The 14,681-nt window shown below is 27.0% G+C and overlaps 1 protein-coding gene across 4 annotated transcripts in view; it reads right to left on the minus strand.

Annotated features, from left to right (window-relative positions):
• Positions 1-12,381, minus strand: part of LOC117172070 — a 14,418-nt gene extending 2,037 nt beyond the window's left edge. For 2 of the 4 annotated variants that reach the window (XM_033359819.1, XM_033359821.1), the window contains exons 1-5: positions 12,068-12,381; positions 11,604-11,821; positions 6,205-6,417; positions 5,955-6,119; positions 2,458-2,652 (exon numbers count right to left, since the gene is read on the minus strand). In XM_033359819.1, the coding sequence (XP_033215710.1) occupies positions 2,458-2,652; positions 5,955-6,119; positions 6,205-6,417; positions 11,604-11,821; positions 12,068-12,260 (984 nt within the window). In that variant the 5' untranslated portion in view covers positions 12,261-12,381. The remainder of the gene's footprint in view (positions 1-2,457; positions 2,653-5,954; positions 6,120-6,204; positions 6,418-11,603; positions 11,822-12,067) is intronic. The other 2 variants (XM_033359820.1, XM_033359822.1) reach the window with 2 other exon arrangements.
• Positions 12,382-14,681: the final 2,300 nt, after the last annotated feature.

A 14,681-nucleotide genomic window follows, 5' to 3' on the forward strand; every position in this document is an offset into this window, starting at 1 on the left:
ACTTTACCCAACAGAACCTGACCTCACCTAACCTGAATGAACAGAAATTTATTGAACTACACGTAAAGCTCTGGAAGCATATTTTCCCAGTAGCAAATGTGTACTACATCGAACGGGTCAACTCGAGCCTAACCTAGAAATAAATCTAACTTAGCCTAACCTAACCTCACGAAACACAATTAAACTGATTGTGTTGTCCCGTTGTGTTTGCGATACCGTTTGAATCAGCTTGGGCTTAACCTGCAAAGAGGTCAAACCTATCCTAACCTAAAAAAACCTGACCTAACCTAACCTAAATTAACTTCACGTAACACAATTAAACTCATTGTGTTGTCCCGTTGTGTTTGCGGTACCGTTTCATTCAGCGTCGGCTTAACCTACATAGAGGTTTAACCTATACTAACCTAACAAAACCTAACCTAACCTAGCCGAATATGAAGTGAGCAGTTTGCGAAAATCAATCGACGAGGAAGTGAAAAGTCTTTACGAAAAGTGTTTTGATCGTAAATTGCTGCACCAAGAAACAAAATGGGTTCCTCACGTCATTTGCAATTCCTGCAAACTTATGTTGTATCGTCTAAAAAATTTAAACAACGAAAAGTACCGCAAGTACTTTACACCAACCACATGGAAAAAACCCGTTATTGCGAAGGACTGCTACTTGTGCATGAATTCCGTCAAAGGGTTCAACGCCAATAATGAAAATAACATTTCATACATTAATGTGTGCACAGTCACAAGAGCAATTAAAATCAATAAAAATGCACGCCAGACTGATTTAAGCGCTTTAGAAGATGATAGAATGGAAGTTGAAAGTCAACGTCATGGAGGTGGTAGTGAAACCAGTGATCGAACAGAAAATAGTTCTAATGATTCCGATGAAAATGACGAAAAAGATGACGAATATGGCGTGCATAAAATGAAATTGAAGGTTCCAATATTAGTATCGCAACTAGAACTGAATGATTTTATTAGAGATCTTGGATTATCGAAAGACAGCCATGCTTTATATGCCTGTGGAATAGCAGAGATCGATCCAATCATTACAGCAAAAAACATTGGCCTTTAAGAGATTCATTCAAACCTGTTTCACATAATATCATCAACCAAAGCCTCGTTGATCCAGAAAAAATTTTACTACCATCCCTCCACATAAAGCTTGGGCTCATGAAGCAATTTGTCAAGGCGTTAGACAAAGATGGACAATGCTATAAGTATATATCCCTTAAATTCCCTAATGTTTCAGACGCTAAATTGAAAGAAGGAGTCTTTGATGGACCACAGAATCGAATATTGACAAGAGATACTAATTTCGCGAGCCACATGACGAAAATTGAAATGGACGCTTGGGAAAGTTTTAAAGCAGTAAACGAAAATTTCCTCGGTAACAAAAAAAGTCCAGACTACGAGAATATTGTTGCGAAAATGATGAGAAACTACAAAAAGTTAGGCTGCTTGATGAATTTAAGATTTCACTTTCTAGATTCCCATCTGAATAAGTTTCCAGAAAATGTTGGTGATTACAGCGAAGAACAAGGGGTACGTTTTCATGAAGACATAAAAGTGATGAAACAACGATATCAGGGTAGATGAGACGAGGTCATGATGGTTGATTTTTGCTGGATGTTGAAAAGAGAAACGAATGTACGTCTTAAACGTAAGCGTAACCTTTACACACACATTTAAGACTGAAAACCGTACGCTTACACAGCTACACGTGTGGTTGAATTTCATTCGGCTAGGTTAGGTTAGGTCAGGTTTTGTTAGGTTAGGATAGGTTAAACCTCTATGCAGGTTAAGCCAAAGCTGAATGAAACGGTACCGCAAACACAACGGGACAACACACAGAGTTTAATTGTGTTACGTGAAGTTAATTTAGGTTAGTTTAGGTTAGGTTTTCTTAGGTTAGGATAGGTTAAGCCTCTATGTAGGTTAAGCCGAAGCTGAATGAAACGTTACCGCAAACACAACGAGAAAACACAATCAGTTTAATTGTGTTTCGTGAGGTTAGGTTAGGTTAGGCTAGGTTAGATTTATTTCTAGGTTAGGCTCGAGTTGACCCGTTCGATGTAGCACACATTTGCTACTGGGAAAATATGCTTCCAGAGCTTTACGTGTAGTTCAATAAATTTCTGTTCATTCAGGTTAGGTGAGGTCAGGTTCTGTTGGGTAAAGTAATGTTAAATAAGTTGATATCAGGCAAGGGTTGATCCTTCACAGTTGTCGACATGTGTTTGAAGTGAAGATTTGCATCACTGGCATTATTTTGAAATTTATTTGCCTCAGTGCATGATTTTTCGTCATTTTTTGAGGTTAAGGCTCAACTATGACGTGATTGGTGATTTTTGATACCGAATTTGAATTCAGCGCCCCAAAAGCCATAGGAATACGTGTGTCTTGTTACCAGATCCGCACACTTTTTTTTTGTGTGGCTGTGCAATTAAACAAAAAGCTTACCATATAAAGTGAAGTGTAATACATTAATTCGTATGGATAATCATCGTCCACATTTTTTAAACAAAGGACCACCATTGAAATTGGATCAGGAAAGGAGATTTCAAAATTTAGTGTCTTCAGAATATCCTTTTCGCAATCGATTATTAATTTTTCTATTCCATTCTTGTCATTTTTCCATCTCATCAGTTTCTTAATCTAAAAAAATATTTTAGATATAAAATAAAAATATCATTTCTCAAAAAGAAGAGAGAAAGACGGGGGCTTACAAGAAGAAGTCAAAAAACACTTTTTTGACTAGAAGCAATAAGGAAATTTTCACAAAAACAGGAGAATAAATTCTTTCAAATAATATTAATGTAGTTACTATATTAAAATAAATTCAAAAACGCCCTAAATCCCTAATATTTTAAGTAAAAATATTGTGGTTTTAACAAAATATATTATTTTCAATCACATAGTTGAATGTTCAACCAAATAGATTAATTGCCTACTGAAACAAAAGAATTTAAAACGAAATACATTAATTTTCAATAAAATGGATACAATTTCAACCAAAAAAGACCAATTTTCAACAACAAAATTTAATTTAGAAAAAACCAAATTTTTTAACTCAAACAAGAATGAACATTTGAATCAAATTGGTGCATTTTCAATCCATAAAGATGAATTTTGTACCGAAAAATATAAATTTTCAACAGAAAAACTTAATTTTAAAGAAAATTGTTTAATTTTTAGCCAAATAGTATAATCTTCCACCAAATTGGTCAAATTTTAAACACAAAAAGATGGATTAAGGAAAATAGATCAGCCTTTAACTCAATAGTTGAATTTTTAACTAAAAATGTTAATTGTCTACAAAATAAATCCATTTTCAAAAAATAAGTTCAATTTTTAACCAAGAGAGATTTTAAGTCAACTAAGAATAAAGATTTCAATAAAATTTTTGAATTTTGAAACCAAAAGAAAAAGCACAAATCTTACATCCAAGAATATAAATTATCATGAAAAAACTTAATTTTAAACCAAATTATTGAATTTTCATTCAAATAATATATGTTTCTATTAAAATGGTTAAATTTTCAACACAAAAAGACGAATTTCAACAAAGTTGATGAACCCTGAATACAGTAGTTAAATTTAAACAAAATTAATTCCTCACGAAAAATGTAACAGTTAATATTGCAACTGAAAAAATATCTATATTTTGAATTAAAAACAGTCAAATTATTCAACAACGAAAAATTGCAACTAAATCTTTGAATGCACAACCAAATTAGATTTATTTTGAACCAAAAAGTTGCCTTGTTAATGAAAAAATAATAATTTCCTACCAAAATAGATTAATTTTTAAACCAAAACTACGAATATTCAACAAATGAATTGAAACTTCAACCAAAATGTAATAATAAAATTTTAAGTTTAAATAATAATTTTTCAATTAATGAAACCGGAAATATGAACTTCCAACAAAATAGATGAATTAATTGTCAACTGCCAACAAAAAAACGGACATTCAACAAAATAGATAAAATTTTCAAATAAAACTTGAATTATAAACTAAAATAATTTAAAGGTGAACCCTAACAGTTAAATTTTCAATCCGAAAATATCAATTATTAACAGAAAGGTAATTTCCAACAAGATAGATCAATTTTCTACCAAAATAATGAGAAAATTTGTTAAATTTAAAAAGGTCATTTTTTAACTAATTACTGGAATATTCTACTAAAAAGATGTAAATGCTTAATCAAAATTAGATAAGTTAAATTTCCAATTCAAAAATTAATTTAAAAAAACAACAGAAGTTTCAACAAAATAGTTCAGGTTTGAACTAATATGATAAATCGTAAACGAACAAATGAATTTTTACAAAATAGATGAATTTAAAAACGAAATATAATATACATTTCCCATAAAAAAGTTAATTTTCGGCCAAAAATAAAATATTTTAATTTTAAGTTAAAAAAATTAAATATCAAGTTTCAACAAAAGAACGAGCATTCAACAAAATAGTTAAGATTTTTACTGAATTTTAAATTTGGAACTAAAATTGTATAATGCCCATTGCCCAATAAGAAATTTTCTACCAACATAATGAACATAATAGTTCAATTTTCTACAAAGAAAAAGACAAATTTTGATCAAAATTCATAAATGTTCAACCAAATAGTTTAATTTTCAATTAAAAAGTGTAAGTTTTCAACCACACATAGATAAGTTGAATTTTCAGTTTAAAAAAATTAATTTTCATTTAAAAAAATCTTAACAAAATAGTTTATTTTTTATTTTCAACCAAAGATACTTTAACCGAACAGAATTTTTTATTTAGGAACGAAAACCAGATTTTCGAATTCTCAAGCCAAAATGACAATTTTTCCATAAAACAGTGGAATTTTTAACCGGAAAATATTTGCTTCAAAATAACTTTTTTGTTGACAATTTTTTCAGGAGAAAAGTTACTTTAACGCAAATAGTCTAACTTTTTGCCTGAATAATTGGATTTTTAACAAAATAATTATGTTTTAATTCAGATAATAAAATTTTCGACTAAAAAATTTGATTTTTCAACCAAAAATATACTAGTAGACTTTTCAACACAACAACAAAACTTGCATGTGAACACATTTGAATTTTGTTATTGGCTTTTATTAATTCTGTTCGTATTGAAGTGGAAACACAGAAAAAAGAGAGACGCGAGAATATTTTTGATTAAATTTTTTCTGAAAAAAGATTGTATCCTTCACGTCGAACTTCCGATTGTCGGTCAGGAGCTTTTTCCTGAAGCTGCTAGAGACATCGAAAGAAAAATGCTTTTTCAGAAATACACGTATTATTTTTCCAGGGGTTACACATTAAAATTTTCCAAGGAATCTGTATTATCATCAGGGAATAACGAAAAATTGGTAATGTCTTTTCAGACTAGATGAAGCTACTATACAAAAATTTGTTTAATTAATTTTGTCTGAAAAAAGATCTTCTACTTCGTGGTTCAATTCCCAGCGGAGCAAAGGAGAAGATATTTTTTCAGAAAAGATTTAATTTAAAAAAAGTTTAATTTATAACTCCATCAAGTCTGAAAAGACGTTAAGAATTTCTGTTGTTTTTGTATGATAAAACTGATTCCTTGCAAAATTTGAATACGTGACACCTAGAAAAATAATACGTGTATTTTTTTAAAAGGATTCTTCTTTCGATCTCTCTAGTAGCTTAATGGAAAAGCAACCGACCGTCAATCGGAAGTTCTGTGGTTCCGTTCCCAGCGGAGTGAAGGAGATCTTTTTTCAGAAAAAATCTAATTACAATTTTTTTTTAATTCATTGCTCCATCTAGTCTGAAGCGATATTAAGAAGTTCTGTTATTCTCTTATGATAATACAAATTTCTTGAAAACGAGAATAGGGATAGATGTGAAAGCCACAATAAATAAAAATTAAGTTAATTTTCCACAGTGCACAAGCGTACAGATAAATAAGAAAATGCAAAACATAAATCACTTACACTTGGAATATCATCATAGGGATGAAGTCTCTTTAAGGAGATCCATAAAGCAGATAAATTAATAAACTCTAATTCCCAATCCTCTTTAACATTTTTTAAATCTATCATTGCATCAGAAATTCTCACACTTTGAAAAATAACGTAAGATGGAAAATTAGACTCCGCCTGAAAATTAAATACAAATATTTATTAGTTCACAAAATTATGAGGAATTAATTAATAATTGATTTGCTAAATTATAAATATTTACGGCAAATTTCAAAAGATTTTTTATCGACAATCTCCTCTGCTCAGCAGAAATATTTTTTGTTAAAAATGTGGGAGATAATTTGTGATATGAATCCAGTTCCAGCTGGAATTCAATAAAGTCGTCTTTGTATTCCGTATTGTATGACAAATTTCGATCTAAATATCCACTTTTTGCTGTCTTGGATTTTGTACAGCTTCTGTGATCGATTTTTATCTGTAAAAATTTTTTTTCTTTTTGTTCCAATCATATCAAGGCACAAAAAAGTCCCCTGATTATGAATATCTTATTTATTTTTTTACAGGTATGTTTAAAATTTTTTATAGTTGTACCACCGAATTATAAAAATATTTTAAAAATTACATTGTATATTAGGATTAGTTAAAAAAAATACAAAGTCAGAAATGTAACTTTTTAAAAAGCAGCGAATTAAGGCCCTGAAAAATAAATTTAATTTGGATTCGATATAAAAATGCCTTAATTTTTCGCGTTATCAAAATATGCCTGAAAAAATTCTTATTTTCGTGAATTTTATATTTTCGTGGATGTTAATTTTTTAAAATATTTCTCGAGGCCTCAAACCACTCTAAATTTGCACAAATTACAAATTTTTTTAAACTTACAGAAATATAAAGGGAATTTTTTCAGATATCTAGAACGTTTCTACTGGTGAAAATAGTTTAACATTTTTTTATTAGGCCATGAAATCATAAGTGTAAAAAAATTGTAATAAATTTGGTAAGAATTGAGCTTTTGATTTTCTAAATTATTCTTTTTTAACTGATTTAAAATATTATGCTTATCTTGAGGATGGTTTAGTGATAAAAATTCTCTAGAAATAAACTGATAAGTTATAAATAATATTAAAATTCAGTTTAAAACATTTTTTCTTTTGAAATTTAAAAAATCAGTTTAAAAAATAAAATATTGTCCATATGTTTTAAAATTATTTACAAAAAAGAGGAGTCTACTAATCATTAATAATACTCTTTGATTGGACTGCAAATATAAATCTGTAAAAATTCATAGAGTCTTTTGAGGCCCCCAAAAATTAAAATTTACTATTCAGGATTCTCATACTCTACTTTTTCTCATAGTTCCACTTTCGATTTCCAAAATTTTGTTTTTTGAACTACCCTATTTTCTATATCTAGATTAGATCTATTTAAGGAAAAAGAAATCTTCTGTCCATAAATCCATAAATTGTCAAAGATTACTAAATTTTGTTTCAATTAATCCTGAACATTGAGGAATTTCATATATAAAGATTATTATAAATACAGTAAATTGCATACGACCTACCCTACCAAAAAAAGTACAAGATGCACATTTTGTTTAAATCATAGATGCTTAAACTGATTTTATAAATGATTTTATTGATAAATAATGAAATTGTAAAAAATATGGTCGAAACAAAAACTGGCTAGTATTTCGTAAAAATAATCAAGATATTCGCAATCAGGGGACTATTCAATGTTTTTAACATTTTTTTTACCTATTAAGAGGCAGTTCAAAAACTGCTAATCACTATTACATTTTTGAACTATTTTGTTAAAACTACCTTCCGTTTAATTACAAATTAATTATTTTTTTATTAAAGATTTAAATAATACATTTTTGGCTGGAAATCGATTAGTTCTTGTTAAAAATTCACCTATTCTTCGTAAGAGATTGAAATTTGTTTTTGAGAAATAATTTTTTCTTCTGAAAATTTAACTAACCCATTTTTTATTCAACTGTTTGATTGAAAGTTGAACTACTTTGATAAACGTTCTATTTGTTTGTTGAAAACTAAAATATTTTGTTGACAATTCATTTTTTTTTATTTGAGAATTAATTTATTAACTGATAATTTAACTTTTCCATGTTTTGTTAAAAACTGGTGTCTATTGCCCAAAAGTTAAACTATTTGGTTGTAAATGCAAAAGTTTTGATCTAAAATTAATTTTATTGCTCATTGCGAATTCAACTATTTTGCTGAAGAATCATCTTTCTTGGGTAAAAATTCACTTTTTCGGGTTTGAAACTCAACTTTTTTTTTAACATTTAACTTTTTAACTCAGAAACTTAATTCTTTCGTTGAAATTTAATCTCTTTTGTTGATCCAATTACTTGTTTAAAAATTTTATTAATTTGTGAAGCATTCATTTTATTAGTGGAAGATTTAACAGTTATTTGAACATTCTTTCTTTGTTTTTAATTTAATTTTTTAAACTGAAAATTTAACATTTCCATTCTTGGTTGACAATTTTTTAGTTAAAAATGCAACTAATTCTAATAATTGAAAATTCAAGAACTGGATTGAAAGTTGGACTACTGTAAAAATACATTTTATTCATTTGTTGAAAATGATTATTTTCAGGTTGAAAATTCAACTATTGGGTTGAAAACTAAATTGCTGGTTAATAATTTACATTTTTGAGTAGCAAATTTAATTTTTTCGTTTAAAATCTGTCTTTCTGGCTTAAAAATTCAATCATTTCGTTGACATTTTTTTTCAATTCTTAGTGAAATATGTTTCATGAAGGAAAATCAATTTCTCTTCGTAGAATTTTGTTCCTTTTTATTTAAAAGTGCATTTGTTTGGTTCAAATTTTGTTGTTTTGGTTAAAAATGCTACTGCTTTGTTGGAAATTTTGTTCTTTTCGTTTGTACGTTTGCCTATTTGATGTAAATGTAACTGTTTGTTTGATAATTGATTTTCATTTTTGAACATTAACTATTTTGTTTAGAAGTCATATATTCTGTATCAAAATTCAACTGCTTTGTAAAAAATTCGTCTTTCTCATGAATAATTTTTTTTGTTAAATATTGTTTTTTAATTATTTTTATTTGTTAAATATTGGACCATTTAGAAGAAACTTTTTTTAAAGTATATTTGTTGTTTTATCGTTTTTAGGTGGAGAATTCAACTATTTGGATACAATTTTGGTTATTTTGTTAAAAATTCAAATGTTTCGTTAAAGAGTCATCTTTTCTGGTTCAAATAAACTGCATTGAAAAATAAAATCTTGATTGATTGAAATATTATCATTTACATTTTCCATTAATAAAGGGAGTGTCATTTTTTTTTTTAATAATTTTTTAAATGAAGGTCATGATCTGAAAATCAAATTTTTTAATTTGAAGGAATCCAATATTTTCCCTGTTTAAAAAAAAAACGACTATAAAGTTTTCACAGCTAGCAAGAGTCGAGACCGCAACCTTCCGGCTACTATCCTGACGCGCTACCACTCAGCCAGTTAGAGGTATTTTTCTAGACCACAATACAGGTAGCAAAAAGTTTGAAGTCCTTTTTCTTGAAACTACTCAAATATTATGTCCTAGGGTTTTCACAATTTTACCATGGGGCTGTGACCCTACGTAACCCAAATTAGGAATGCAAACCAGAAATATACTGCCTGGTACTTTCTTTGTGAGTATTCATCTTTTAGAACTACAGTGAAAGTTTGCATATTTGAAATCTTGCCATTTGAAATTTCGCTTATTTGAAGTCCCTCATACACGGTTATTTCATATTGTGCAGTCCCCCCTCCTCCGTGTAAGGTCCTCGTACGCTCTCCTTCGCTTCAGTAGCTGACCAATTAAAAAGAGGCCCGAAGAGCGGGAAGTCTTCGTTGGTTTAAATTGAGTAAATATTTATCAATTTTAAATCGACCTGTTCTTTCCGGTACATCCGCAGTTGGAAAAGTTGCTTACAGCACGCGAATCGATAAAAGGCCAGGGCAGCCAATAAACGTCACTTCACGAAGATAACCTGAATTTCGCGGTAGAGATGGGGGCTTCTGCAGCCTTTAAATTATCGGATGTGTACGTTTCAAGGACGTTCAAATATGCGAGCTTTTCTTGTAATTTGAATGTGCTTTATTAAAAATTAAAATCTTTTTTGGTTATAATATCAACTATTACATTTTTTATTAACTATTTTGCGAAAAATTAGCCTCTTTCGACTAAAAGTTCAACTATTTGGTAGTTAGTGCAACTGCCTGTTTGAAAATGAATTTTTTTAAATTCAATTATTTAGTTAAAAATATTTAAAAGTGGTTAGAAGTTAGGCTATTTTTTAGAGAATTGAATAATTATATTCACAATTCAATTTTTTTGTTTTGAAATTATCTTTTTTTATGATTTCGTTGTTTTTAGTCCAAATTCACTTTGTTGGGTTTAATACTCGTACTCAACCGTCTTCTAAAATATGCAACTTTTAAGCTTTAAAATCGACTCTTTCGTTGAAATTTCATTTCTATTTGTAGAAAATGGCTTCTTTTTACTTGAAAATTAATTTTCCTGACTTAAAATTCAACTACTTGATTGGTAGTCGAAATTAGTTAACAATTTATTTTATTTGTTCACAATTTAACTATTTTATTGAAAAATTTGTATTTTTAGGGGAAGTAAGAAAGGGAAAGTTCGAGGGGGAGGAAAAGTGAGAGGAGGGCTAATAGAAGGAAGTAAGGGGAGGAAAAATAAGTTCAAGTAAGTGGGAGGGAGGCGCGAAGAAAAGTGAGGAAGAGTATTAAAGAGTATTAAAAAAACTAAAAATAAATAATTTTTAAGAAAAATGGAATAATTCAACAAGCTTAAGAGCTAAACAATTTAAAATACAAAACATTTGCCAACGTATTAAAAATATATCATACAATAACAGTTGAAACGTTAATATAGACTGACAACTTTTATTTTTTCAAATATATATTTTTAAAATTATTCATCTGAAAATATATTAAAGAATATAAAATACAATATCTTTTCCAAGGAATGACAACATGTAATAAAATAAAATTAGAAATGTAAATATGAACTGACTACTTTTAAGGAATTTTCCGTAAGATTAACCACTTTTCCAGTTTTTTAAATAAATATTTTCAAGATTGTTCAACTGAAAATATATGAAAGAAAATAATTTTTTTTCAAAAAGAGAATAAAAATGAAATCTTCAAAATCTTGTAAGTAAAAAAATGTAAAAATCAGAATCTTTACCAAGAAATAAAAAAAATAGAATTAAGTGAAATTAAGAAAATAAATACGGACTAAATACTGCAAATGAATTTACCATAAAATTAACTCCTTTTCCAGATTTTTAAAAACTAATATATAAAATATAAAAATAAAAGAGACAAGATTTAAAAAAAAATAAAAATGCTTAAAGAAAAGTAAAAATTAAATTCATAATTAATAATAAATAAATAATCCCTTTTTTAAATCATTATTCAACTAATTGGTTGCAACTGCAACAATTTTGCCCATTTTATTAATTTTATTAAATTATATTAAAAATAATTTATTCTCCTATAATTCTCCTATTTGAGTGAAAAATCACTCTATTTAAAAAAAGTTTTTCAACATAGTGTGGCGTATATTTTTAACGGTCGCTTAATATTTTTGATTTTTCTTGGACAAACCTGATTTGTTGCTACTGAACGTGAATGCTGAGGTGTAATAGTTTTATTGTTGTTCACACTTTTAAGTATTTCCACTCGAGGATGCTTCAGCATTTCCGTTGAATTTTGATAAGCAGAATTTTTTGAATCAGTTGAAATTGTTCTTGCATTTGATTTAATACTTATCACATTAATATTGTGGTTCCTTTCTGATTTGGAGACATATACTGAACACCTTTCTGTAACACATTTTTTTTGGAAAATAAAATTTAAGGAGTATTAATTAATTAAATTGTTTTAAAAACCTTAATATTTTTCTAGAAAGTTCATATTAAATTTTTTAATTAATTTAAATTCCTCTACAAAATGCAAATGCGCGATTTTACAAACGACATTAATAATAATTAATTAATTATATTAATAATAATAATAATTAATAATAATATTAAATATTTTTTTACATTAATATTAATAAAAAAACTTACTCTTAATACGACCATCAGAACTTTTCCTTACAAACCCGATTCCCTTAGAGTTGACATATGGTGACAAACAATTTTTATGATAATTACTTTTCGGCGTGATACTTGCCACATGAATAATTTTTGTTGACACGAAATTATTTTCCATTTTCGGTGATTTTTTAATAGTTAATTTTGTGCTTAACTTTTTGTTCATTTTTTTTATAACAAAATTTGAGTTTTATTTTCTGCAACTTCGAAGCGTTTCACTTAACTCAATCGAATGATTCTCTTCACCATAATATTTACAATTGCCATCTACCGTTCACAATAATGCTACCACGAATGAAAAATAATACAATTGATATCAAACTGAAACTAGAGTGGTCAGATGGCTTGATCGGAAAATCAGGAAAATAGTTCAATTTTTAGCCAAAGAAATTAACTTTAACGCAATATATGAATTTTTAACTAAAGAAGATAAATTTTGCACCAAAAATGGTTTAAATAAATTTTTAGTTAGAAAATTAATTTACAACCAATTAAGAAGGTTTTTTTACCGCAATAGTTTTTCAACAATAAGGTTTTTGAATTAAAATAATGTATCATCAACAAAAAATTATTTTTTAACAAATCTGTTACATTAAATAAAAAGAATTTTCAACTGAAATCAGGAAGCTTTGACCACAAAAATAATTTTAAACCAAAATTTAAACAAAAATCCAATCAAGTGAAAACGAATTTTCAAATAAATTGTTATTTTTTCAACCGGAGAAAAAGTTATTGAATTAAAATGTTAAGTCATAAACAGAAAAAAAGATTTTTTAGCAAATAAGTTACATTCATAACCAAAGAAATAAATTTTTCACTAAAATGAGAAATCTTTAGTCCAAAAAAATTAATTTTAAACCAATTAGTTGAATTTTTCGTGAAAAATATATATTTGCATCCATACAGAATAATTTTCTAACAGAAGAGAAAAATTATTGACAAAATACATGAATTTTCAACAAAAAAATGGAACAGTTAAATTTCTTGTTAGAAAATTAAGATTCAAACAATTAAAAACGAATTTTCAGCAAAATAGTTAAATTTTATACCAAAAAAAAAATTGAATTGAAATGATAAATTATCAAGAAAAAAAATGAATTTTTAACAAAGTAATTACATTTTTACCAAAATAAATTAATTTTCAACTAAAATAAGGAATTAAAAAAATTATTTTTAATCAAATAGTTAACAAAGCACATGAATTTTTAACTGAAAAAGATCAACAAGATTACTGTTTTTAAAATAACAAAATTTAACGAAATAGTTCAATTTTTAGCCTAAGAAGTTAACTTTCAAGAAAATACATGAATTTTTCACTAAAAAAAAACACATTTTTAACCAAAAATGGAATAAATACATTTTTAGTTAGAATTTAGTTTTCCGCTAATTGGAAACAAATTTTTATCACAATAGTTACATTTTTAACAAAAAAGAGGTTGTTGAATTAAAATAATGAATTATTTTTAACATTTCCAAAATGTACAAATTTTTAACCGAGAAATAAATACATTTTTAGAAAATGGACATGCGTTTTTAACTAATTAACAAAAAATTAATTTGAAACAAAATAGTTGAACTTTTGAGCAAAAAGATAGGCTTTTAACCATAAAAACTACTTTTCTACAACAACATGAAAAAAAAGACAAATTAAAAAAAATACATAGAATTTCAAATAAGAAAGATAAAATTTTAACCTTAAATGTAATATTTATATTTTTAAATAAAAAATACATTTTTCAAAACAAAATTTTTTCTACCAAAGTAGTACACTTTTTAGCCAAAAAAAATTAAGTTTCAACAAATTAAAAAAAGTTTTCAAACAGAGAGGAAATAGTTAAATTTTCAGTTGAAAAAATAATTACCAACCAATTAAAAACTGATTTTCAAGAAAATAGTTAGAATGATGAATCATCAACAAAAAGAATACTTTTTATCGATTCAGTGAGATTTTTAAGCAATGAAATTTATTTCGAACTAAAATCAGGAATCTTTAACAGCAACAAAATTAATTTTAAACAAAATTAATTTTAAACGAAATAGTTTAATTTTGAACCAAAAAATTGTCAATTATAAAACTTAATTTTCTATAACAAAGACAAAATTTTAACAATATACATGACTTTTCAACAAATACTGACATTTTTAACCAAAGAAATAAGTTTTCAGCGATGATAAGAAATTTGTAACCGAAAAAATTAGCTTTGGTAGTTACATTTTTTATCCATAAATTTTTTTATAACCACAAGCGTTCATTTTTAACGAAAAAATGCACATTTTTAACAAAATTCATGAATTTAGGACTAAAAAAGATCAATTGTCAGCTAATAATGGAATAGTCTTTTTTCAATTAAAAAATTAATTTTCAATCAAATAAAAAAGAAGGTAGTTTCACTTTTAAATTCGCAGTTAAATTTGAAACAAAAAATTTAATAATGTTGCTATTTGAACTCAAAAGTTTTTTAATTCGAAACTACAAACAGTTGTGTTTTTGATAATAGATTTTATGCTTTCACGATGATTCATTTTGATAAAAAGAGATATTTCGGGTTTCACTCGTGTAAAAAACTACTACGAATTGTTTGCCGAC

This window comes from Belonocnema kinseyi, chromosome 4 (assembly GCF_010883055.1).
Source record: "Belonocnema kinseyi isolate 2016_QV_RU_SX_M_011 chromosome 4, B_treatae_v1, whole genome shotgun sequence".
NCBI lineage: Eukaryota > Metazoa > Arthropoda > Insecta > Hymenoptera > Cynipidae > Belonocnema > Belonocnema kinseyi.